The 23,266-nt window shown below is 41.5% G+C and overlaps 1 protein-coding gene across 4 annotated transcripts in view; it reads right to left on the bottom strand.

Annotated features, from left to right (window-relative positions):
* DIP2A (disco interacting protein 2 homolog A) overlaps positions 1 to 23,266 on the bottom strand; it is a 150,781-nt gene that overhangs the window by 97,387 nt on the left and 30,128 nt on the right. For all 4 annotated transcript variants that reach the window (XM_074145922.1, XM_074145921.1, XM_074145924.1 and 1 more), the window contains exon 2: positions 11,695 to 11,766. In XM_074145922.1, coding sequence (XP_074002023.1) covers positions 11,695 to 11,766 — 72 coding nt within the window. The remainder of the gene's footprint in view (positions 1 to 11,694; positions 11,767 to 23,266) is intronic.

The following is a 23,266-nucleotide window of genomic DNA, read 5'->3' as shown; positions in this document are numbered from 1 at the left end:
TCCTCCTGGAATCTCTGCTAAGGCACATGGAAAACAAGGACGTGACTGGTGACAGCCAACATGGCTTCACAAAGGGCAAGTCACGCCTGAAAAATCTGGTCGCCTTCTACAATGGTGCCACGGTGTTGGTAAATAAGGGGAGAGCAACAGACATCATCTACCTGGACTTAAGCAAAGCGTTTGACACTGTCCCACACGACATAGTGGTCTTTAAATTGGAGAGACATGGATTTGACGGGCGGGCCACTCGGTGCATGAGGAACTGGCTAGACGGCCGCACTCAAAGGGTTGCGGGCAACAGCCCAATGTCAAAGTGGAGACCAGTGACGACTGCTGTTCCTCAGGGGTCAGTACTGGGACAGTGCTGTTTAACATCTCTGTCGGAGACATAGACAGTGGGATAGAGTGCACCCGCAGCAAGTCTGCCGATGACACCGAGCTGTGTGGCGCGGTGGACGCTCTGGAGGGAAGGGATGCTGCCCTGAGGGACTTGGACAGGCTCGAGAGGTGGGCCCATGCGAACCTCATGAAGTTCAACCAGGCCAAGTGCAAGGTCCTGCACCTGGGTCAGGGTAATCCCAGGCACAAATACAGGTTGGGCGGAGAATGGGTTGAGAGCAGTTCTTGATGACAGTCACTTATGTCGTGGTTTTACTGGAGTGTGAGAGGAACAAAGAAAGGAAAGAAGAAACTGTTACATGGGCATAAGTAGATTATAATCAGTAAGAAAGGATAACCATGTGTTACGGTTTGAGGAACCCACCACAATTTATTGTCGTTCAGACAATTACTCGTTCACCCGATGACCCCTCCACACCCGGGAAGGGGAACCAGCCAAAAGGAAGGACACCCAAGGGTTGAAATATAAACAGAGTTAACAGAGTAAGACTAAATAATTAACATTAATAACACTAAAGAACCAATATTGATCCCAATACCAATATAAAACATACAAGGATTGTACTCGGCAATCGTATCAGTAGGAAGTCATGCACTCCCAGCAGTGGACAACAAACGTGGGACACTGTGAGCGCTGCGGCTTTGGGAGGAAGGGAAGGGCTCAGGGCTCCAGCACCAGGGTGAGAACTTCTCAGGATCGCAGCCATCAATAGGAGAGAGAGAACTTCTCAGCAAACTTTCTAATTTATATTGAAGGTGATGTTCACAGTATGAAACAATCCTGTTGGCCAGCTCGGGTCAAGTGGCTGGGTCTTGCTCCTCCACATCCCCGCACCTGGCTAACTCGAATGCCCTGAGACCTTGAAACCCACATACCATAGCTGGCTATGAAGTAAATATTTTTACAAATTCAGACACTAGAGTCTTCCAAAAGCACAGCTTTCCCAAGCATTAGAACAGACTTTACTGAAAAATAGAATTACTAAAAGATAAATTATTCCTGTGTTGCTCAAACCAGGACACCAAGCCAAGGCCAAAAGATATTAAGGGAAATCCAATTAAAAATAGCATTAAAGAAAACAGATTCATTTCTCCAAGTCTGGTCACAAAACACACCCAGGCTAATTTAACAGGTTACTGCTGCTGCTTGTAATTCCCAACCACTGCACTCCCCCATACACCAGCCGTACAGCTCATGTGATCACAAGGTGTGATCAATCAAATCAGTAACCTGGCCAGTTAACAAACAGCCAGACCCGTTCACTTTGTGCCAGGTAAGTCTTCTGTTCAGTTAAACTGCAGCTCTCCTTTTTTGGCACCAGCAAGCTGTTAGATCTTCCCAGTTCCTACAGGGTAACTGGGTCTTCATTTTCACTTTTGACATCTCCGTACAAGGAAATATCAATAAAGTACACAGGAAATGCAACTGTACCAGAAGAGCCATGAGCGTCAAAGCTAGGCAACTAATTAAAGAGATTTTCCTTCTTCTTCTTTCACACATGTGCTCTCTCCATCTTCTTTGCACCTTGCCCCCATCCATACCATACGGCTTTATCTACAACTTATGCCAAATCTGGTCCCTTCCAACGCAAACCATTCTATGACTCTATGAATCGCACATGAAAGCACATGCCCCTGGATATTCTAATGAAGATTACAGAGATCATGCTAAACACGATGCCATATGGCTATGGCACTTGTCTCTCCACCCAAATCATGCTACGTGTCACCTGAGAGAAGGGAGAAACCCGATACGAGCCTCTCCTCGGCATGGCGTTGGACTGTGCTAATTCAGCAAGCATAAAAGGGGAAAATAAGTGCCCCTACAGAGAGAACAAAGAAGAAGATCATACCTGGGAAGATTCTTCCCAAGAAAGGAGATTGCACCTAGGAAGATTTTTCCCAAGAAAGAAGACCGTGCCTGGGAAGATTCCATGAAAAAGACGCTGGAACCAGGACTGGCGATCTCTTTATCTCTGTCTTTTTCTCTATCTTTTCCTTTCTCTATCCATCGGTTTCTCTTTTCTCTTAAGTTGTTAAGTAATGGTTGGAGTTGTTAAGTAATGACCTTAAGTACTGCTTGCCATAATTTGTTATATGCCTAACCAATTATCACAGACTTGTTAAGACCTATACTGATTATTTTGGGAAACTAATAAATGTTTGTATATGCACCTTGAGACTTATCTCACCTTAGTCCGCAGCAGTTGGGGATTTACGAATCTGAAGTCACTTACCCCCCTTCTGTCCTGAGAGTGCGATGTGACACTATTTCATCTTATTTACTCTACAACTCAAATATAAGACAGCAATAATAACAGAATTGAAAGATGTCTCCGTATGTGTTAATTTGTCTCAGATTGAAGCACTATAAAAAGTTGACTTAACCGATACCACTGAATGACCACTGGATTTCACAAAACTCAGACACAGGGGTTTGCTGTATCAAAATGAAGCCATATGGTCAGGTTACTTGATATTTATTTACAAAATGCAACATTCAACATCACTTTTAACTCAATTTGCTGCCATAGAGAGGTTTGGGTTTGTTTTTTTCATATTTTTTTCTAAATCCTGAATATTCTCTTCAACATCTTTATCAATGATCTGGACGAGGGGACTGAATGCACCCTCAGCAAATTTGCAGATGACACTAAGTTGGGTGGCAGTGTTGATCTGCTGGAGGGTAGAGAGGCTTTGCAGAGGGATCTGGGCAGGCTGGATGGATGGGCTGAGACCAACGGGATGAGGTTCAACAAGGCCAAGTGCCGGGTCCTGCACTTGGGTCACAACAACCCCAGGCAGCGCTACAGGCTTGGGGCAGAGTGGCTGGAGCTGCCTGGCAGAAAAGGACCTGGGGGTGTTGGTCGACTGTCGGCTGAACATGAGCCAGCAGTGTGCCCAGGTGGCCAAAAAGGCCAACAGCATCCTGGCCTGTATCAGGTATAGCGTGGTGAGTAGGGCCCGAGAAGTGATTGTCCCCCTGTACTCGGCACTGGTGAGACCCCACCTCGAGTACTGTGTCCAGTTTTGGGCCCCCTACCACAAGAAGGACATTGAGGTGCTGGAGCAGGTCCAGAGAAGGGCAACGAAGCTGGTGAGGGGTCTGGAGAATAAGTCGTACGAGGAGAGGCTGAGGGAGCTGGGGTTGTTCAGTCTGGGGAAGAGGAGACTGAGGGGAGACCTTATCGCTCTCTACAAGTACCTGAAAGGAGGCTGTAGAGAGGCAGGGGTCGGTCTCTTCTCCCAAGTTACAGATGATAGGACAAGGGGCAATGGCCTCAAGTTACACCAGGGGAGGTTCAGGTTAGATATTAGGAAATATTTCTTTACTGAAAGGGTTGTCAGACATTGGAATGGGCTGCCCAGGAAAGTGGTTGAGGCACCATCCCTGGAGGTATTCAAGAGAGGAGCTGACATGGTGCTCAGGGATATGGATTAGTGTTGGGTGGTGTTTTGTGTGTGTTTTTTTGTTTGGTTTTTTTGTTGGGTTTGGTGGTTGGTGGTTTTTTGTTTGTTTGTTTGTTTGTGGTTTTTGTTTGTTTGTTTGTTTGTTTTTGGGGTTTTTTTGTTTGTTTGTTTGTTTAATCGGTTGGACTAGATGATCTTAAAAGGTCCCTTCCAACCTAGGTGATTCTGTGATTCTGTGATTCTATTATAAATAAAATTTGGTTGATGATAATTCAGGGATTTTTGTTCTCACTAGTGACATTATTACTCTATGAAAAAGTATACTGGAGACATGGGAGTCTACATTTAATCCACCACAGAAAAGCTCTGAGATAGCAAAACAACATTAGCTCTCAAGAAGAGAGAACAGCTTTTTCTTTTCCTTTTTTTTTTCCCCCTGTAATACAAGGAGCTTGACCGAAACACCCTGGGTTTTGTAGGTCATACTTTAGGCCAGATTACTCAGGTAAACTTTCTCAAAACTACTATTAATCCAGACTAGTATTTAGGGTCGGCAAACGCACCATAAGTGTCCTGTAAATAAGAGCTCCCAGAGGAAAATTACTGTTGTGGGGGGTTTTTTCACGTTTTTAAAGCAGAAGTATGTCTGGTTAAGTATTTACATATCTCTACATTTTTGTTTTCCTTATATTTGTTATATTGCCACTAATAGACAAGCAGCAGTGGCAGCTGCACTATGGTAAAAGTACCACTCATATTTTCTTTCACAATAAATCCATAAAAGCCACAATCTTAAAAATTTATTTGCCCAAGATGAAAATAGACATTTGGAACTTTTTTGTCAATCCTGATGGCTTGAGAGACCATCAGAGGCAGCAGGAGTGAAATGGTAAGAATTAATTTAGCACTGATTGTTTTTTCTTGTGCCAAATTTGTTTCTAACATCTACCAAACGCACTTGACATAAGAAAGCTTACGGTAACAGACTGCTAAGTGCTGTGGCTAATTACAATCATGTCCCGGATGAAGAACAAGTCTATATTATTGGATGATTCAGTGTAGATCCACTACTGACTGCAGACATATGACCTCAAGCTGAAGCAATTAACTTCAAGGCTCTTCCATCATCTCAGGATTAGATGGAAATCAACCAATGTATTTTTCATGTTTGGTTTTATCTTGTTTCTTCTGCTTTGGCTTGGAAGTGTTCTTGAATCTTTAAGATCACCAGGTCCTAGCAGGATCTTCCAACAAATGATTTCTTTTTTAAGTACAATTGAAGTACTTTTAAAAATCACCTATGTTGCCCAAGACAATCTCCGAAATTTTCTTTTACCCAGCAGAGCTCTCCCAGGTTGGTTCTAGCTACCACACTAAGACTGGTCTTGGACTTTCTCAGAGAACAATCTTGGAATTTATTCATATTGTTCTCATGAATGGCAAAAACAGGGAAAGGAAAGCTTACGTGTATCTTTTGTTCTCCAGAAATACAGGGCATTCAAGCCCTGATTGACCTTGACGTGCCTTGGCTAGGAAGAGGTCCCCGAGTTTATGAATGACCACTGTGGTCAATCTGCAAATCCAGTACCAGCATGGAAGGTCTGCCTCAGCAGGACACAGGTGCTTAAGGAACTGCTCTGATCCCACTGGCATTTGACAACTAATCTACAATGTGACAGCTGGCCTCCAGTCTAGTACTGAGTTTTCTCAACTGAAAGCATATTTAGACCAGGAAAATCCGGTCAAAACCAGAAACGTTCGAGAGCTAGGAAGAAAACAAGTAAACCACAGGCAAATAAAAAAGAAATATATGTAGTGCTATGTAGCTGCTGCTGTTGTTGTTGTTATTATTATTATACAATATATAAATATGTAAGTAAAAGCTACACTGGCCAAGTTCTTAAAACCAAAGAAAATATTCATTTCTTTAAAGAAGCAGCTGGTAGGTGAGCAGGAAATTACCATGGTAGTGAAGGATGGTTCCAGGGTGTCCTGGTTTTGTCTGGGATAGGGTTAATTTCCCCAGGCTCTGGCTGGGACACAGGTATTCCACACCATGGCAGCCATGCCCAGTCTACAGCTGGGAACTGCTTGGGAGTGGGCTGGTGCGTCCCAGGTCCGGTTGGTGAGCAGCGGTACTGTAATCATGTTTGTACATTCTGCTATCACTGTTGGTGTTTTCCTGTTCTCTTTGCTGTTCTGTGAAACTGCCTTTGTCTCAACCCATGAGTTTTGCCTTTTTCTTCCAATTCTCCCCCCACGACTGGCGGGTGGGGAGGGAAGAGGGGACAAAGAGAGAGCCGCTTTGTAGTTCTTTGTTGCCATCTGAGGCTAAACCATGACACAAGGTAATTCCTATTTAATAAAAGGGAACACAAACTACCTTCAAGTGACTGACTGGCTGCTGTCAGAACCTCTGAGGTTTGTATTTCATCTTCCACTTTAGCTAAAATAGCTTTGAAATAATTTCAAGTGTCTGGAGTATCAGCAGAATTCAGGTAAGAGCACGGCAACCACTAAATAGAAATTTAGTTACCAACATATCACATTTGAGTGCAGAGAGTAAATTTTACTTATTTCACATTCAACAATCAGTTCATGACATTCCATTTTCCTGACACGAATTTTTTAATGCTCCAATGACAAATGTAACTTCACAGGTAGAAGTTACCCGCTCTCCCAAACACAGCACTGAGATTGGAGGCTTATGGAGGCTTTTGGAGTTGTCATCATCCCTGGTATTGTTTCACATGTTGGAATATCAAGTGATTCTAGGAAGAAATAGTTCCCTTAAACATCAAAAGGTTCCTGAAATTCAACAGAAAAATGATGATGAACATTGACTACAAAGAAAAAAGGGAGAAGGGAGTACAGCATTTTCTCCCTATCAGGACAGTACACTTCAGGATTCAGGTTATGAAATTTCACTGTAAACACTACTCATTTTATCATGTTATTTCTGAAACTTTCTACACTCAAGCTCTATCTGCATTCAACATGCATTTTTGCAATGTGTCTGATGTTATCCATCACTCAGAAGCTTCACCTAGCAGCATGCCAGGTTGCCTACAGAAATAATTTATTATTTCCTCAGAGTTTTATCTGAAATCTGGGTGCAGGGGTTGACTGAAGACATCGATTACTGACTGATTACTGTTAAGGCTTGCTTTTACTCAACACTTGTTTTTACTTTTGCACAGTGCATTTGCTTGGATTAGTGCAACAGAACACATTTTAATTAGTATTTCCCCGTAAAGACATAGTTTTATGGTTCCTAAGTGAAATTTAACATTTCCACTAACTCTTTATAACTGCAGGCTTAGAATTTTAGAATGCAAAACAGAGCCTACAGGAACGCAATTCCTGAATACTAACATGTTTTACTTAATTTTACTGTTAATTGAAAATATGCTTTGCAGCCACTTCTGTCTTTTTCTATTCACCAAGCCCTCTGTGGGGTTATTTAACACTGTCTGTATAATGATTTGGTTCCTCACGGATTCAACTTCACAGAGCAGCAGAAACTTAATTCAATCTATTTTACTTGGCACTGAAAGAGTACGAGTTCTCATATGATTAGTTTTCAACTGATGAGGTGTAACATGAAACTTCCAGAACTCAAATCTTATGAGTATATGAGTACTTTTTAAGACACAAAGATCATACAACTTGTTGATTCATAAGTATCTGTTAAAAGAAGATCTCATCAATTACTCATGTAAATCTGAACTCTGTGATTACAGATATTTGTTTCAAATTTCTATCAAGACAGAAGAACCACTGACCCCAAACTCATAGAAAACTCTTTCCACATTCACGTCTAAGTTGTAGAACCCACAGCAGATTCACAGAATGGTCACCCTCTTCTCTCAATTTAAGCCATCTCTTTCCATAGTTGCTTCCAAACCTGTGCCACCACTTTTTTCCTTCTTTATAAGTACCACATCAATGTGCAGTCCTATCTCCAGTTCTCTAATAATTTCACATTTCACAAACTTACAGTAATCAAAATCTTTCATTTCCAACAATTTTCCCATTACTCCTTTTTCTACTTTCCTGTCTCTCACCAGGAATTCTATTTCTTACTCAGTACTTTCACTGCTCACCTGTGGGAATCTGGTAGATAAGAAGTTAAAAACGCTGATGACTGCTTATCTCCCTGCAAACCCTGTGAGGGAAGAGCTGACAGGCTGGTGTGAAAAACAGCCAAAGGAGGGAGTCTTGTGATGGCAAGATGGCCCTGTTTTGGTTCTAAATCACAAGAATGAACAGATAAGCACATAAATGACTTCAGCACAGAATCTTTAAGGCCACGGTGCCCAAAGTGAGACCTTTTGCTTAATTATCCACAAAATATTGAAGTTGACATCCCTAAGTATGATAAAGAGCAAAATGAAGAACATAGGAAACGTATATGACTATAGCATCTGACTCTCCACGCAAATCACACTAAAACGTCACCCCAGGGAGGGGATCAGATATGGTTAGGATATAAGGGGCAATACAGAGGGTACCTGGATGTACTTACACCTACACACCTATACACGTATGCCGGATCGAGAGATCTTTCTGAAGAGTAAGAAACTTGAGACCTAGACGAGACAGTCCATGGGCTGTGCTCCTCTTCCTCTACCAAGATGGGGTAAGTAAGTTCTTAGTAAGTACTGCACCTTCACCTCTTGGTGAAAAAGCTCCCGGGATAGCATTTATTCATTTACTTATTTGTTCATTTATTATTTATTCATTTGTTCATTTATTCATTTATTTGCAGCTATTGCAGCTAGTGCATTTATCAACAACAATTCTGAATGTTATAGCTGTCACTTCAATATATCATTTTATCTTTTAATCTTTGCTAACTGTCTCAGTGAAAAGTCCTTTGTGGAGTTCTGAAACGGGCAAATGTTGAACTGTTTCAGCAAAGGCCTTTACGCTCTGAAGCAGGACATCACTTATCTTTACAGCTTTGTGACGCTGTCCCAGTGAAGGCCTTTGGTAGGATCTGAGACAGGCAAACACTGAGCTGTCTTAGAGCCCTCGTTCTGAAACAGAAACAAAACTAACACCCTTTTAACGCGACACCACCCTACATTTTGTTAAAAACCTTACAAATCAGCAGAATTTACTATCAGCTAAAGTTTTGTAACAAAATGAGTAGAGCTAGGTATTTATGCATTATGAGGAAGACATCAGGTTTTGTGAAATTCAAATAAGTACTGAAGAACATGAGGTAACATTAACTGGTCAGTAATCTTTACCTTACAGGCCAACAGAGAAAAGCCAACAATGCATAAACTTGGAAAAGAAATTATGACCAAATCAGATTTAGAACAATGCAAGTCCTGGGAATAGTCAAATCACAGACTAAGAACTCTTCAAATCTAAAATGCTGACATCCATCAGTGTGCAAAAACTTGATGGAAAATGGCAAACTTCACAAATCCTATCAAGAATGCTACTGAGTAAAGGATGCTACAAGAAATCCCATAATCAAATTGTTAATGATAAAAAATTACTGCAGGCTCAAAGCCACTGGGACTCCCACACATTAATCTGAGCCATGTTGAAGCTGTGTCAATTAAAATTCCAAGCTAGAACTGAGTTAACGGAGCATATGTCAGGAAACTGCAATACCTAGTTAGCTTATGGTTTTAAGCAAACTTTGTCTTTTTGCCAGAGTATCATTCTTTGTGCTCAGAGGCAGATAGACCACTCACTCTCTTTTTAGCATACTAAAGCTAGATTCCTGTCATCTTAATGCAAAGCTAGGCAGAAGTGGTAGACAAATTGGGTAATCCGGTATTTCTTAGAAAATGTGGTATTCAAGCAAGTAGGACAAACCGTAGGATCAGCTAATTTTCCACCACTCCTTGGTGGTCAAAAATTATGATTACGGAAAACTTGGCTGAACAAGGAGAAATTTTTAAGCAGCTGGAGATTTAAAGGGACCCAGGATTCTTAGTTGAGCCTAATATCAGATCACAGAAACTAGGAGACTATTGAACTGCACTTGGATCTACTTAGGACACGCTATCCTTGCCCAGGATGTTAAGGTGTTAACCTAGATTATATGAAGTCACTTCTCTTGAAGGAAACACTCCTGAACACCTCAAGTTTGAAAGAGAAGCTTCAGTGAAAACAATTCTAACACAGTGCCATTAACATATTTTTCCTACTAATTTTTTTTCCTTCCAAAGCTGTGTAACAAGTCGATTCTGTAGTTTCATACATCACTTCAGCTGAGTGAGTTCCTGAATGAGCAGGTTACCTAAATAGGTTATTACAAAACAACTTCGGAAATTATACAGGTATCACGGCAGGCTTCTAGAGTAGATAACTGAATTGAATCAGCGCAACACCCCTGGCAACCCTGCACAGGAGTCAGTGTTGCTTCTAAGACCCCAAGAGTTAGACTATGTCAAGGGGGCAGCAGTATTCATACAGAAAAGAGGAACAAACATGCTTTACATCGTATCCTAACTTTAAAACTTACTTTAAAAAGTATGGAAGACAAAGTGCGACACTTGAGAGCTCGGAACTTGAATAATTTGTGTAAAGAGCCTTTCAATTTATGGGTTGAGGGGGAAAAAAATAAAAAAGTCACTATCAACAGAAAGGAAAGAAGGCCGAGTAAATCAACAGTTATGAGAGATTAAAACAAGAAACAGAAATCCAAAGGGCATGACATTCTAGTAGACAGAGTTCATTGACAGAACACTTCTCGTAACTGTTAATCCTCAGCTAAAATCTGTACTTAGCCTGGTCTCAAAATCTTTAACTAAGCTGAGTTGGAGGACAGGGTATTTTGAACAGAAAAGTGAGAAAGTTCCTAAGAGAAAAATAGTGTAAGAAGGAGAAGGTATGGCATGTGAAGCCAGAGCTCGCTGCTGATCTCAATATTTAGCAAAAACATCCAAACTGCTTCTATTCAAGGAATGAGCCATTTTATAGAAATGAGTTAGGTCCTGTGTGGTCTACAAAGTATTATAAATTTGCTAAGGGAAAAGCTACAGCTGTTTTTTAAAAAAAACAACAAAACACCCAAAAAAACCCCAAACCACAACAACAAACCTCCGCCAAGAAACGCCATGACAAAACATCAGATCATGTTCTAACTGTTCAACCTCAAATACACACTGTAAAACTTTTCTAAAACACCAGAGCTCAGCAGCCAGCAGAACTCATGAGAATAAAATTTGTCTACCCTGCTATGAAGAGCCAAGGGGATTTCACTGCATCAAGTTCTCAACAGCATTATTCCCTCTGTTCTCTGATCTGAAAGCAGAACACTAACACTGTAAAATAGTACCTGTTATTTGTTTTCTCTCATCTATCTACAGCTATCTCACCTATCTATCATTACCAGTTCCACTCATCTCGGTTGTCTTCTCATTTTGCCTTATCTCAACCAGAATCTCTTAAATTATGGAATAATTGGCCTAGGGTTATTATACAAGACCAAAGTTCAATGGCAACACAACAGCTTTAACCCCAAGTGATTTAAGTGTCCTAGCGTAAAAATACATAAAATAAGTTGGGCATTTAGCTTTTGGCCATTTAAGATAAAGTCTGATAATAGCCAGCTTAAGAAGTAATAGTTTATAATAAAAAGACAATATTTTGAAGAAACTGGGGATGGGAGGGGGGATGAGGAGGCAGAGGACATGCAAAAAAGCACACTAAAGAATGAAAGTGATGACTGGTGAGTGTTTTCATTTAATGAAACTGGCCAACTTGCTTTCAGGAATAACTTTAAGATAATTTTAAAAATGAGTAAAGTCTTGGATGCAGTTCTTAAACTAATGCTTACTGACAAAAATGTTACTATTTAACATTTAATGTAAAGTGTAGCACAAAAGGTGTAACTTACATGCAGTCTCTTACCTTGAATGAGTGGTAGGTACCGTGCTAACAGCTTTGCTCTTTTCTTTTCATATCCTTTCTGAGTGATGTCTCCTAAAGGAATGAAGAAACAAATTAATGCTATTTCGACTAGTTTTTAAAGAAGCTTCCTCATTTTCATGATACCTACGATTAACCTTTGAATCAGTCACATTAGCAACAAAGACATGGGCATGTTGGAGAAATTCATGGCCAATTGAAGTCATAAAGACCCTGCTTTCTTGATTTTTGAAAGTATTCAGGGTGGAGGGAGATGGGGTGAAGGAAATGGCCTGTTTGAAAGTATGAGTCTGTTGAAATGCCTTAAATTGGGCACTGAAGAATGAAACCAGCATGAATGAAAACAACATACTAACCATGCACCACTAGCTGTGCACATGTGAAAACGAGCGTCTCAGAGCTATACAACACAACAAAACGGTTTTGTCTGCAGCATCTGTGTTGAACATGGTTCTAGAGATATTTACCATAATGGAGAACACAGCACAAAATATTTGCAGCGTAATGGAAGCCAATGAAGCTGACAAGCCTGGCTCTGCACCCTTCTGGGGCATCAGAAATGCTCAATATACCAAGGCTTGAGAGAACATTCTCTAGCACACCTGTGCAGTCCCTTTCAAACTCAGAACATGTTGTCCACTCTGCACTGTGCAGCACAGCAGTCTCTGCTTTCAAATTCTAGGAGGTGATAATCTCTTTCTAGCACTAGTTTTTATTCACAGTTGTCATCCAATATCCTCTTTTAAAGCTTATTGCAGACTCTACTGGTAAATATGACATCTTTTCACACAGATTAGAATAAAAGGAAAACTTCTATAGAAACCCAAAATAAGTTTTTGAGACATTTCAGAATATGTACTTCCGTGATTCTACCAACAGAACAAGGTAGTTTCATGCAAAACCATCAGTAAGCTTGGTATAAAAATCAAAAAAAATCCAAATCCCAGCAGAATTTTACAAGCTTTGTCCATTTTCTAGATCTCAGCACAGAGACGAAAACAGTGATCTTAAATAACTTAAAACCACTCCCATCTCCCAAAATTCACACTTGCTTAAAGACGGTGAGACACTATGCAGTTCCACTAACCAAGAGGACTTTTATCCCTCCATACTTGGCAAATGCTTCACATCAGCATGAAATATAACCAGGATTACCTAACGGTATTTTTGAAAACATACTTAAGTAGAAGGTGAATTTTAGAAACGTAGGCAGACAATTAGCTTTACTTTAGTTAGGACACAAAAGCAAAATTTTACATTTAGATCTTTGCTTCAAGCATGTTCATCCAGCAACATATTGGTGAAAGAGTATATCAAAGCACACTATGGAGAAGGGGAAAAAAAAAAAAAAAGGCATATACATATATAAATATACTACATGTATATGGATTAAGTAAAACAGCCTTCCTCTGGCCATTTGCTTTCTGCCAAACCTGAAACTTTTTCTTCATCCTATTCACACAAGGAATCAAAATTTAATGTCTGGAAACCATAAGAGGAGTTAAAAAAAAAAAAAAATTTTTTTTAAATTCTGTGTGTCTTAGCATGCTTCTTGCTTGAATGGATTTAGGTCTTGCATTTGACAGACTCTGAGAATACTAAGCCATGTTCTCTTTACAGCTTCTCTGACCTCAGTTGCCAGCTGTTCAGTAAGAGCTGACAATATGTCCCAGACCTGGGACTTTGCTGGGTATTTGTCTTTATCCTTACCAAAGTTTTCTGCAGACAACCAGCAAAATCAAGAGTTATGAAGGCAATCCAGAGAAAGACAGAGCATGACTTACATAGGATTCATTCCCTTTGGACAGGAGGCTATAAAATTATATATAATTATATATCATTTTTTATATATATATATATAAAATGATATATAAGATTACATGTTACTAGTAACAGTTATAAGATTATATGTTACTAGGACAGTAATTTTCACAGCTTCATAAATTATTCAAGTAATCCTTAAATCAAATCTCTTCACAGACCAGCTATCTTGCCAGGTATCACCCAGTTGACAAGGTATGCCATGGAAGCAGTAGACAGGGTTGAAAAGAGAGTCTCATTTAAACCAGAATATCTCAAACTTTGGTATCTCATCGCATTTGGAAATTCTTTGATTTTGCTGGAATGCTGACTTGAAGAATTTTCCTTGAATCGGGTTAAAAAAAAACCGAAGTCGGAAGCATCTCTATTGACTTTTGCAGCCCCAGTGGCAAGTCATACTTCTTTGTTCCTTACTCAAAATCTTGGGGGTGGATTCCTCCTGATCCCCACCTACTCACACTCCCCACCCGCTCACACTGAGAGCCTCAGTGGGATTAATCAATCATTTGGGGTTCTTTGTGACCTCTTCAAAAAAAGAGCCACTTAGCCACATTTGGTTATGTCGGGGCCACAGCTACCGTCATTTAGCCTCACTTTCTCCCTAGTTATTAGATTACACAAAAGCAATATGAGGTTCCTCAGTCTCAGCGAACCAGTTGGGAAGCTGGACAAAGCTAGACGCTGGGTTGAGCTGCTAGTTCTCTGCCCAGAATATCTGACATATAAAATACGTCAGAGGCTTCAAGAGAGTTAATCTAGACAGATATGAAAGCATTGGCATTTCTTAAAATTACCTACAAAAATTATTTTCTTAATTAGTGCACAAAGAATCTGTCATGCAGTTACCCCAAATCTACCCAGGCATGTTTTTATATCACAATGGTAGCACTACAGCTAACAGAATCTTAATGCCAAATTAACTAACTAAATATTACCTGTATTTTATTGGGTTTTCATGAATTATTTTTCATTGGCTACCCACTGGGTTCAAAAGCGTTAACTAGCTTATTTGCAATTCTGAAAAGTAGGTGAACACTGAGTAAGCATTTTGATGCTCTTCAAAACCACACAAACGGGTAACAAGCACACGCTTTACTGCCTAGATACCGCTGCCATGGCTCATCGCATCACAAAACCCTCATGCTGCAAAATCCTGACTTTGTAATCTCAAGTATTTTATGGTAGCTCTACCCAATGGAGAACAGTGCTTAGAAAAAGGGGTGTGTTTTTTAACTCGGAATAGGACATATGTGAGCTACGTAGTTCATAAATAAACACAGTGTGTCTAACAGAGAACATTATTTCCTTGATCACCACCAGAAACAGACACCCACAACTGCAGCAGCCTCTCCTCTTCAGTGCAGGAACATACAGGGCAGAGCACATGCAGTGCCAGTCCAGCTCCTTTGTAGCTTCGTATCTCTGCACTGAGTCCTTGAAGGCTTCTGATGGAGAAGGGAAGGTGAGCAAGATGCAGACAGACACTGAACAGCTTGCTATGAAGCGAGTGACTTCTCCGGTCCTTAAGCAGCAGTTTGCACACACTTAAATTCTCACTGGGAGCAGCTGTAAGAAACCACACACCACACCGTGTTGGCAATAGGTGTTGTGTAAACACTCTCCACAAGATGACTGTGTGTACCAGCAGGTAGGCTCTGTGAGAGCCTAGGGTTTGCTAAAGATAAGGAAATAGTTCCAGGTCACCAATTTGCAGAGGTCAAGAACAGAGACAGTCACAATCTCAGATATATCAACTACTACCAAATCATGGCAGAAACTTCTGCCAGTTCCTCCAGTATAAAGTGAAAGTCAAGGGTGTGAATACTGGTTTCTGCCTTTAGAGATCATTCTTGGATGGTGTGAAAAGGTAGGCAAGTTGCCAGCCAAAACATAACTCAGAAGTCACCTATACAAAAATTTAAAGTAAATCTCCAGTGTGTTCCGGGGATAGGTTATCACTGTATTTGAACAGTTGATGGAGCTGGAAGAATCAATTCAGCAGTCATAATTTCTAATTCTACCTCTTAGACACACTTGGTAATTTATTTTTTTTCAGTGAAACAACTCACCAAGCTTTATTTTGCATCATCCTAAAAGTATTATAAAAGGAACACTGCATTGCTACATGATTTTGACTCACAGAAACAAGGTCAAACACAATAAAAAATTGCAAAAGAAAAAATTATTCTGACATCTGTGATTTCTGTCCACTGCAAAAGCAAAAATAATTAAGGCATTTCTAAGAACTATGATGAGTCAACAATAAGGAAAGCCAGTAACATTTGGTGTAACAGCTAAGGAATCGAAAGATGGTGCTGAGGAACACTGAACTATGCAGCCAGCAGAAGAAATGGCTCCGTTTCTCATGCTATCTGTCCTCCAGAGTAAACGATGTGACAACCAGTCCTGAGGACATCGCTGATAATGGAAGCACATAGGAAGAGACAAGAGACCTCACCGCTACAAAGGCTGATGACAACAGAACCGTCAATGGATGGTTCATCTCCTGTTGCTAAGAGGGCAAAGCTCTGAAACTACAGCTATTTGAGCATGAAGCCACAGAGATTGAAAATTGAGAGAACATGACAGCAGGATAAAGCTGTTTGTTCATCAAGGGGGATATGTACAGCAGTAGCAACATGTAATTCCTGAAATGCATACTGAGTCATGATGGTAAGACCTTTATTCTCAGTCACATATGATATGTCTCAAGCAAAGTCACACATCCCTCGTTACCCAGCTTTCAAACTCCAAGGTATGACATTTATTACAGCACCCTGGTAGCCAATACCAGCTGCTGATATTCTGAGAAAGAATAGGGTGCAGTGCTGAAATACAGCAGGATGGCTGTATTTATGCTTAAACTTGTAGTCACAATCAGGGCCTGGAAGAGGAAGAGCAGAACTCCCAGGGGCTGAACTCCCTCAGCGGGCAGGGCCAGGCAGGACAGAGCATCTTTGTGTTGAGGCATTCAAAAGCTGGTGAAAAGGCAAGGTCAGTACCTTACCAAACAGCTGTTCTCCTGTTAACATCTGATACCACAACAAAGACCAAGTCATGAAAAAACCTACCAAGGTCGCTGCTTAATTGAAATTAAAGTCTCAAAATCAAATATTATGAAGGTGCTTCCAAAGCCTGGCATTTTCTTTTGAAGAAGGTGAAACCAGCACAATTGCAATCCCTAATAAAGGGGCTGATGAATGAATGGAACCACCATCAAAACTTTATTATCCACATAAAGATTTGCAGACTTTTCCAGAAGATCATCATACAGCTTACGCTCACTGTTTAAATACGCTTAAAGGCATGACCTATCAAACATTTGGAAAGACATGTTCCCTTCAAAGGGTGCAGACATGTCTCATAAGAACATGGAATCTGACAGCTGCAAGCAGTTCTAGGTAGAAACATGACCTTGAGGAAGAATATGAACCAAAGATCAAAATATGAATCCTTAAAGAAAAACTGTAGCAGTATTGGAAAGGAAGGCAGAAGGTTAAGAAATAAATACTCCTAAGAAAACTGGAAGTGGTTTAGGAACATATTTTCTCAATATACACACCCATGAGCTTCAAGCTGGGCCACAAGGCGTGCCATCAGCAGATTCTACCAAGTGACAGTTCACAATAATTCTTACTAACTGTCAAGTTTTAATCACTGCATAAATCTAAAAACCAGAATAACTCTCCCAAACCTACCACTAGTGCCCATTACAAGCTTTGGTTACCTGCTACACATTTTTCTCCCAGATACCACACTTTTTGTGTAAATAAAGCAAAAGTCAAACTAATCAGCGGGTGATAAAGGAACTAGAAGATGAAAATCATTATTTGCAATAAAAGAAAGGGTTTTGGACCTCCAAACTATGCAGAAGACAACACTTGCTGCCATCCCTGAAACACGATCTCTGGTAGGTCTGTGCTGTTTGAATTCGATAATCAAAGTGTTTTGGGGAAAAAAAAAAATAAAATTCTTCCATAACTGTCACTTACCACTGTCTGGAAATTAGTGCACTTATTAAACAAACTGATTCCAAACTGGATCCACATCAACACAGCTCTTCTATAAACCATGGCGGGGTTTTTTCTCCTTTTTCTGCCAGCTGAGGAACTACCATTTTTTCCTGGACAAAACAGAAGTTTACCACTGGATTCTTTCCCTAGTAGCTGAATTATTAATCAACATCACGTTGATAAACCAGCAGGACATCTCACACTTATCTGTAAATAAGTAATCTATTAAGTAGAAGGGGATCTCAGAGAAGAGGGGGAATGGAAACAGGTCCCTGCTAGGCGAAGCAGGCAAATCCCCTCCATCCCCCTCCCCAGTTACCCATGCAGAACCGGTACGGAATCTTGCAGGAGGAACTGGCTGTTGGAGAGGAGGGTGGTACATTTGGAGAGGATGGAGAGGAGGGTGTAACATTCCAAGTTACAGATGATAGGACAAGAGGCAATGGCCTCAAGTTGCGCCAGGGGAAGTTCAGGTTAGATATTAGGAAATATTTCTTTACTGAAAGGGTTGTCAGGCATTGGAATGGGCTGCCCAGGGAGGTGGTTGAGGCACCATCCCTGGAGGTATTCAAGAGAGGAGTTGACATAGTGCTTGGGAATATGGATTAGTGTTGGGTGGTGTGGTGGTGTGTGTGTGGGTTGCATGTGTGGTGGTTTTGTTTTGTTTTTGTTTGGTTTTTTTTTTTTTTTTTTTTTTTTTCATTGGTTGGACTAGATGATCTTAAAAGGTCCCTTCCAACCTCTGTGATTCTGTGATTCTGTGATTCTGTGATTTAGTCAGGAAGTGCCAGAAAGACCAAGTCACCGTAGACCTGGCATCACAACTAGTTCCAAAAGGAAAAGCAGAAGGGTCATCGTTGTGGGTGACTCTCTATTGAAGGGGGCAGAGGGACCAATATGCCGTCCTGACCCGCTTCACAGGGAAGTCTGCTGCCTCCCTGGGGCACGGGTCAGGGATGTGTTGGACAAAGTTCCTACTCTAGTCAACCCTTCTGATTATTACCCCCTGTTAGTATTTCAGGTGGGCAGTGATGATGTGGGAAGAAGGAGCCCAAAATCAATTAAAAGAGATTTTAAAGCCTTGGGAAGGGTGCTTAAGGGATCGGGAACACAAGCTGTGTTCTCCTCTATCCCATCAGTGGCTATCATGAGTGAGGAAATTAATAGGAAGAGACAGCAGGTCAATTCGTGGCTTCGGGACTGGTGTTATCGACAGGGTTTTGGGTTTTTTAATCATAGGTTGCCATATGAGACACCTGGCATGCTGGTGGCAGGTGGGATGTGCCTGTCCCAGAGGGGGAAAAGAATTCTGGGACAGGAATTAGCAGGACTCGTTAACAGGGCTTTAAACTAGATATGAGGGGGGAGGGGGGGATAACTGGGCCTGTTAGGACTAAACTCAAGGGAAACACGCCAGGGCTTGAGGGATGGTGGACTAGCTAGGACTCTTACTCTACCAATTCATTTCAGAGAAGTGATAGACACCTAGAAATTATGGAAACACCTGAGAGGGGCCTGGTAGGAAATGGGGCCCACACTCACAAAAAGATGTTGAAACCATTAGATCGTCTGAAGTGCATCTATACCAATGCACGCAGTATGAACAACAAACAGGGGGAGCTTGAAGCCATGATGCACCAGGAAAACTATGACATAGTGGCTATCACAGAAACGTGGTGGGATGCCTCACATGACTAGAGTGCCACAATCGAAGGCTACAAGCTCTTCAGGAGGGATAGACAGGAAAGGAGAGGTGGCGGAGTGGCTGTGTATGTTAGTGAATGCTATGAGAGCTCAGAAATTAAGTATAGTGATAACAGGGTCAAGAGTGTTTGGATTAGGATAAGGGCAAATAAAGGTGATATCGCTGTGGGAGTCTGCTATAGACCTCCCAACCAAAGCAGTGAGGTGGATGAAGCCTTCTATAAGCAACTGGGAGAAATATCACAGTCGTTTGCCATTGTTCTTGTGGGGGACTTTAACCTCCCCAATATCTGCTGGGAATACAACACGGCAGACAGGGAACAATCCAGGAGGTTCCTGGAATGTGTGGAGGATAACTTCCTCATGCAGCTGGTAAGTGAGCCGACCAGGGAAAGTGCCCTCCTAGACCTGCTCCTTGTGAACAGGGAAGAACTTGTGGGGGAAGTAAAGGTTGGAGGCCGTCTAGGGCACAGTGATCGTGAGATGATTGAGTTCTCTATCCTTGGAGAAACAAGGAGAAGGGTTACCAAAACTGCCACCTTAGACTTCCGGAGGGCAAACTTTGACCTGTTCAGAAGACTGGTAGACAAAATCCCTTGGGAGGATGCCCTTAAGGATATGGGAGTGCAGGAAGGATGGACATACTTCAAGAAAGAAGTCTTAAAAGCACAGGATCAGGCTGTCCCCGTGTGTCAAAAAACAAGTAGGCGGGGTAGGAGGCCAGCCTGGCTAAATAGGGATCTCTTGCTGGATCTCAAAAACAAAAGGAGAGTCTACAACCTTTGGAAGAGGGGGCAGGCCTCTCACGAAAACTATAAAGAGGTAGTGAAGCTGTGCAGGGAGAAAATTAGGAGAGCCAAAGCACAGCTAGAGCTCAACCTAGCTACAGCTGTTAAGGATAATAAAAAATGTTTCTATAAATTCATTAACAACAAAAGGAGGATTAGGGAAAATCTCCCTCCTTTATTGGATGCAGAGGGAAACATAGTCACCAAGGACGAGGAAAAGGCTGAGGTGCTCAACGCCTACTTCGCGTCAGTCTTTAGCAGTGGAACTAGCTGTTCCCTGGACACCCAGCCTCATGAGCTAGGAGACAGGGACGGGAAGCAGAATGAGGGCATCACGATTAAAGAGGAAGAGATCAGTGACCTGCTATGCCGTTTGGATGCACACAAGTCTATGGGACCGGATGGGTTACACCCAAGAGTGATGAAAGAGTTGGCAGACGTGCTCGCCAAACCGCTTTCCATCATTTACAGGAAGTCATGGCTAACTGGGGAGGTCCCAATGGACTGGAGGGTGGCAAATGTAACACCCATCTACAAGAAAGGCAAAAAGGAGGATCCAGGAAACTATAGACCTGTCAGTCTAACCTCGATACCAGGGAAGGTCATGGAGCAGGTCATCTTGAGTGCCATCAAAACCCACATAATGGGCAACCAGGGGATCAGGCCTAGTCAGCATGGGTTTATAGAAGGCAGGTCCTGCCAGACGAACCTGATCTCCTTCTATGACAAGATAACCAGATTATTGGACAAGGGAAAGGCTGTTGATATTGTATACCTGGACTTTCGAAAGGCATTCGATACTGTCCCCCATACAATTCTTGTGGAAAAACTGGCTTCACATGGCCTGGATGAGCATACGATCCGCTGGGTCAAGCAATGGCTGACTGGAAGGTCCCAAAGAGTGGTGCTCAATGGATTTAAATCCAGCTGGCGGCCGGTCACAAGTGGTGTACCTCAGGGCTCAGTGTTAGGACCATTTCTGTTTAATGTCTTTATTGATGATCTCGACAAGGACATAGGGTGTATCATCAGCAAGTTCGCAGATGACACCAAGCTAAGCAGGAGTGTTGATTCCCAGGAGGATAGGGAAGCTCTACAGAGAGACCTAGATAGATTGGAGCATTGGGCCAAAATCAATGGTATGAGTTTCAACAAGGGTAAGTGTCAGGTTCTGCACTTGGGCCACAACAACCCCGTGCATTGCTACAGGCTTGGGGAAGTGTGGCTGGAAAGCTGCCTGGAAGAAAGAGACCTGGGGGTTCTAACTGACAAGCCGCTGAATATGAGCCAGCAGTGTGCCCAGGTGGACAAGAAAGCCAACGGCATCCTGGCTTGTATTAGAAATAGCGTGACCAGCAGAAGTAGGGAGGTGATTGTGCCCCTGTACTCGGCACTGGTGAGGCCACACCTGGAGTATTGTGTCCAGTTTTGGGCACCTCAATCCAAGAGAGATATCAAGGTGCTGGAGCGGGTGCAGAGGAGGGCAACGAAGCTGGTGAAAGGCCTGAAGAAGAAATCATATGAAGAGCGGTTGAAGGAGCTGGGACTGTTTAGTATGAGGAAGAGGAGGCTGAGGGGAGACCTCATCACTCTCTACAACTACTTGAAAGGACATTGTAGAGAGGTTGGTGCTGGTCTCTTCTCACAGGTAACTAATGACAGAACGAGAGGGAATGGCTTCAAGCTCCAACAGGGTAGGTTTAGACTGAACATTAGGAAAGAATTTTTCACAGAAAGAGTGGTCGGGCATTGGAACAGGCTGCCCAGGGAGGGGGTTGAGTCACCATCCCTGGATGTGTTTAAGAGACGTTTAGATGTGGTGTTGGGGGATATGATATAGGGGAGAACTTTGTAGTGTAGGGTAGATGGTTGGACTCGATGATCCCAAGGGCCTCTTCCAACCTGGATGATTCTATGATTCTAAGTAGTCTTGGTTCTACATATATATATATATATGTGAAATAAGTGACCGTATATAGATTGGTTATACTGCTAAACTCGGTGCTTTGGGGTTTTTTTTTGGTTAAGAGTGGTAAGTACATCTGTTTCTAATTGTTTGCTCTTCTATAAAACTCATGCTCTGCAATCAGGGCTAAAATAAGCACTTTTAACTTGTCATATAACCTTAAGTCCATTCTGGCATGAAATTTCTAGTGAAAAGTCCCATTATTTTTCTCCTCTATACAACATACCTTCATTCCAAGACTCATTCTATAGCACAGTATTTCAGCCACAGCTAAGCTTATGTTCACGTTGTCTTTGAAAAGCATAAAACTGTAGCCACATGAGAAGCGGTTGAAGCTTTACAATTAATAACCAGAAAACAACACTTCCGTACATCTGTAAGTTTGCAAAGTATACAAACAGCAGTACTTTATCCTGAATCATTGCTGGTTTCCGAAGTAAGGGCTATCAAATGATACCTTAATTTAGTGTGCATTCAAAGAACTAAGTGAAGCATGAAAGTATCTTGATTATGAATCTTACGTATTATATGAATCTGTTTAAAATGGAAATAAGTGACATCTGATCATTCACATGGTGATGCCTTTGACTGATCTCTAAGAAATTCTATTTCAAAGATCCTATTTTAAGCATCCTGAGAGCATCAAGATGCCTTGTAAGCAGTATTAGAAGTTTAGCAAAACTTCACCGAAAATGTATGTTATTCGTAATTCCTAATTTGCAGCAGAACTTTCATCCCTTTGACAGAAATTAAGTTATCAAAATACAAAATTTGTCTGCATGTAAAAGTAGTAACCTGGAGGAGATACACAACTACTCAAATGTACACAGCTTCCATAAACAATGAAGTCACTGAAACATCAAGTTCTAGAAACTAGACAAATACTGACTAGCTAATTGCATGTGTCCTAATGCCTGAAAGGGAATTTTTCCTATATGTTAGTAGCAGAAGACTGTTTTCCACTTTGTGCACAATTACACAATGGGACTACCTATTTTACAATACCATTAATTGCTTAGTGTGCTTTATCTTGGCCTGAATTTAGTCTGATCAAGCCATTAGGAGTTTTGCTACTGGAAAAGCAATGCTAAGTGTTAGAATTAGAAAATTATATTCTGACACATTTATATACCACCTTCTCACCTCAAAGTTTCAAAGCAGTTTCTAGACAAAGCCACCATTTACATTTTACAAACTAAAAAAAAAGCCAAGGTGAATGAAGTATGCAGTACAGCGAGGATGAGAAAAGTCGATGCATTCCA

The sequence above is a fragment of the Numenius arquata genome, chromosome 3 (assembly GCF_964106895.1).
Source record: "Numenius arquata chromosome 3, bNumArq3.hap1.1, whole genome shotgun sequence".
NCBI lineage: Eukaryota > Metazoa > Chordata > Aves > Charadriiformes > Scolopacidae > Numenius > Numenius arquata.
Note: the sequence above shows the minus strand (reverse complement) of the source record. Positions and strands in the feature narration are given on the sequence as shown.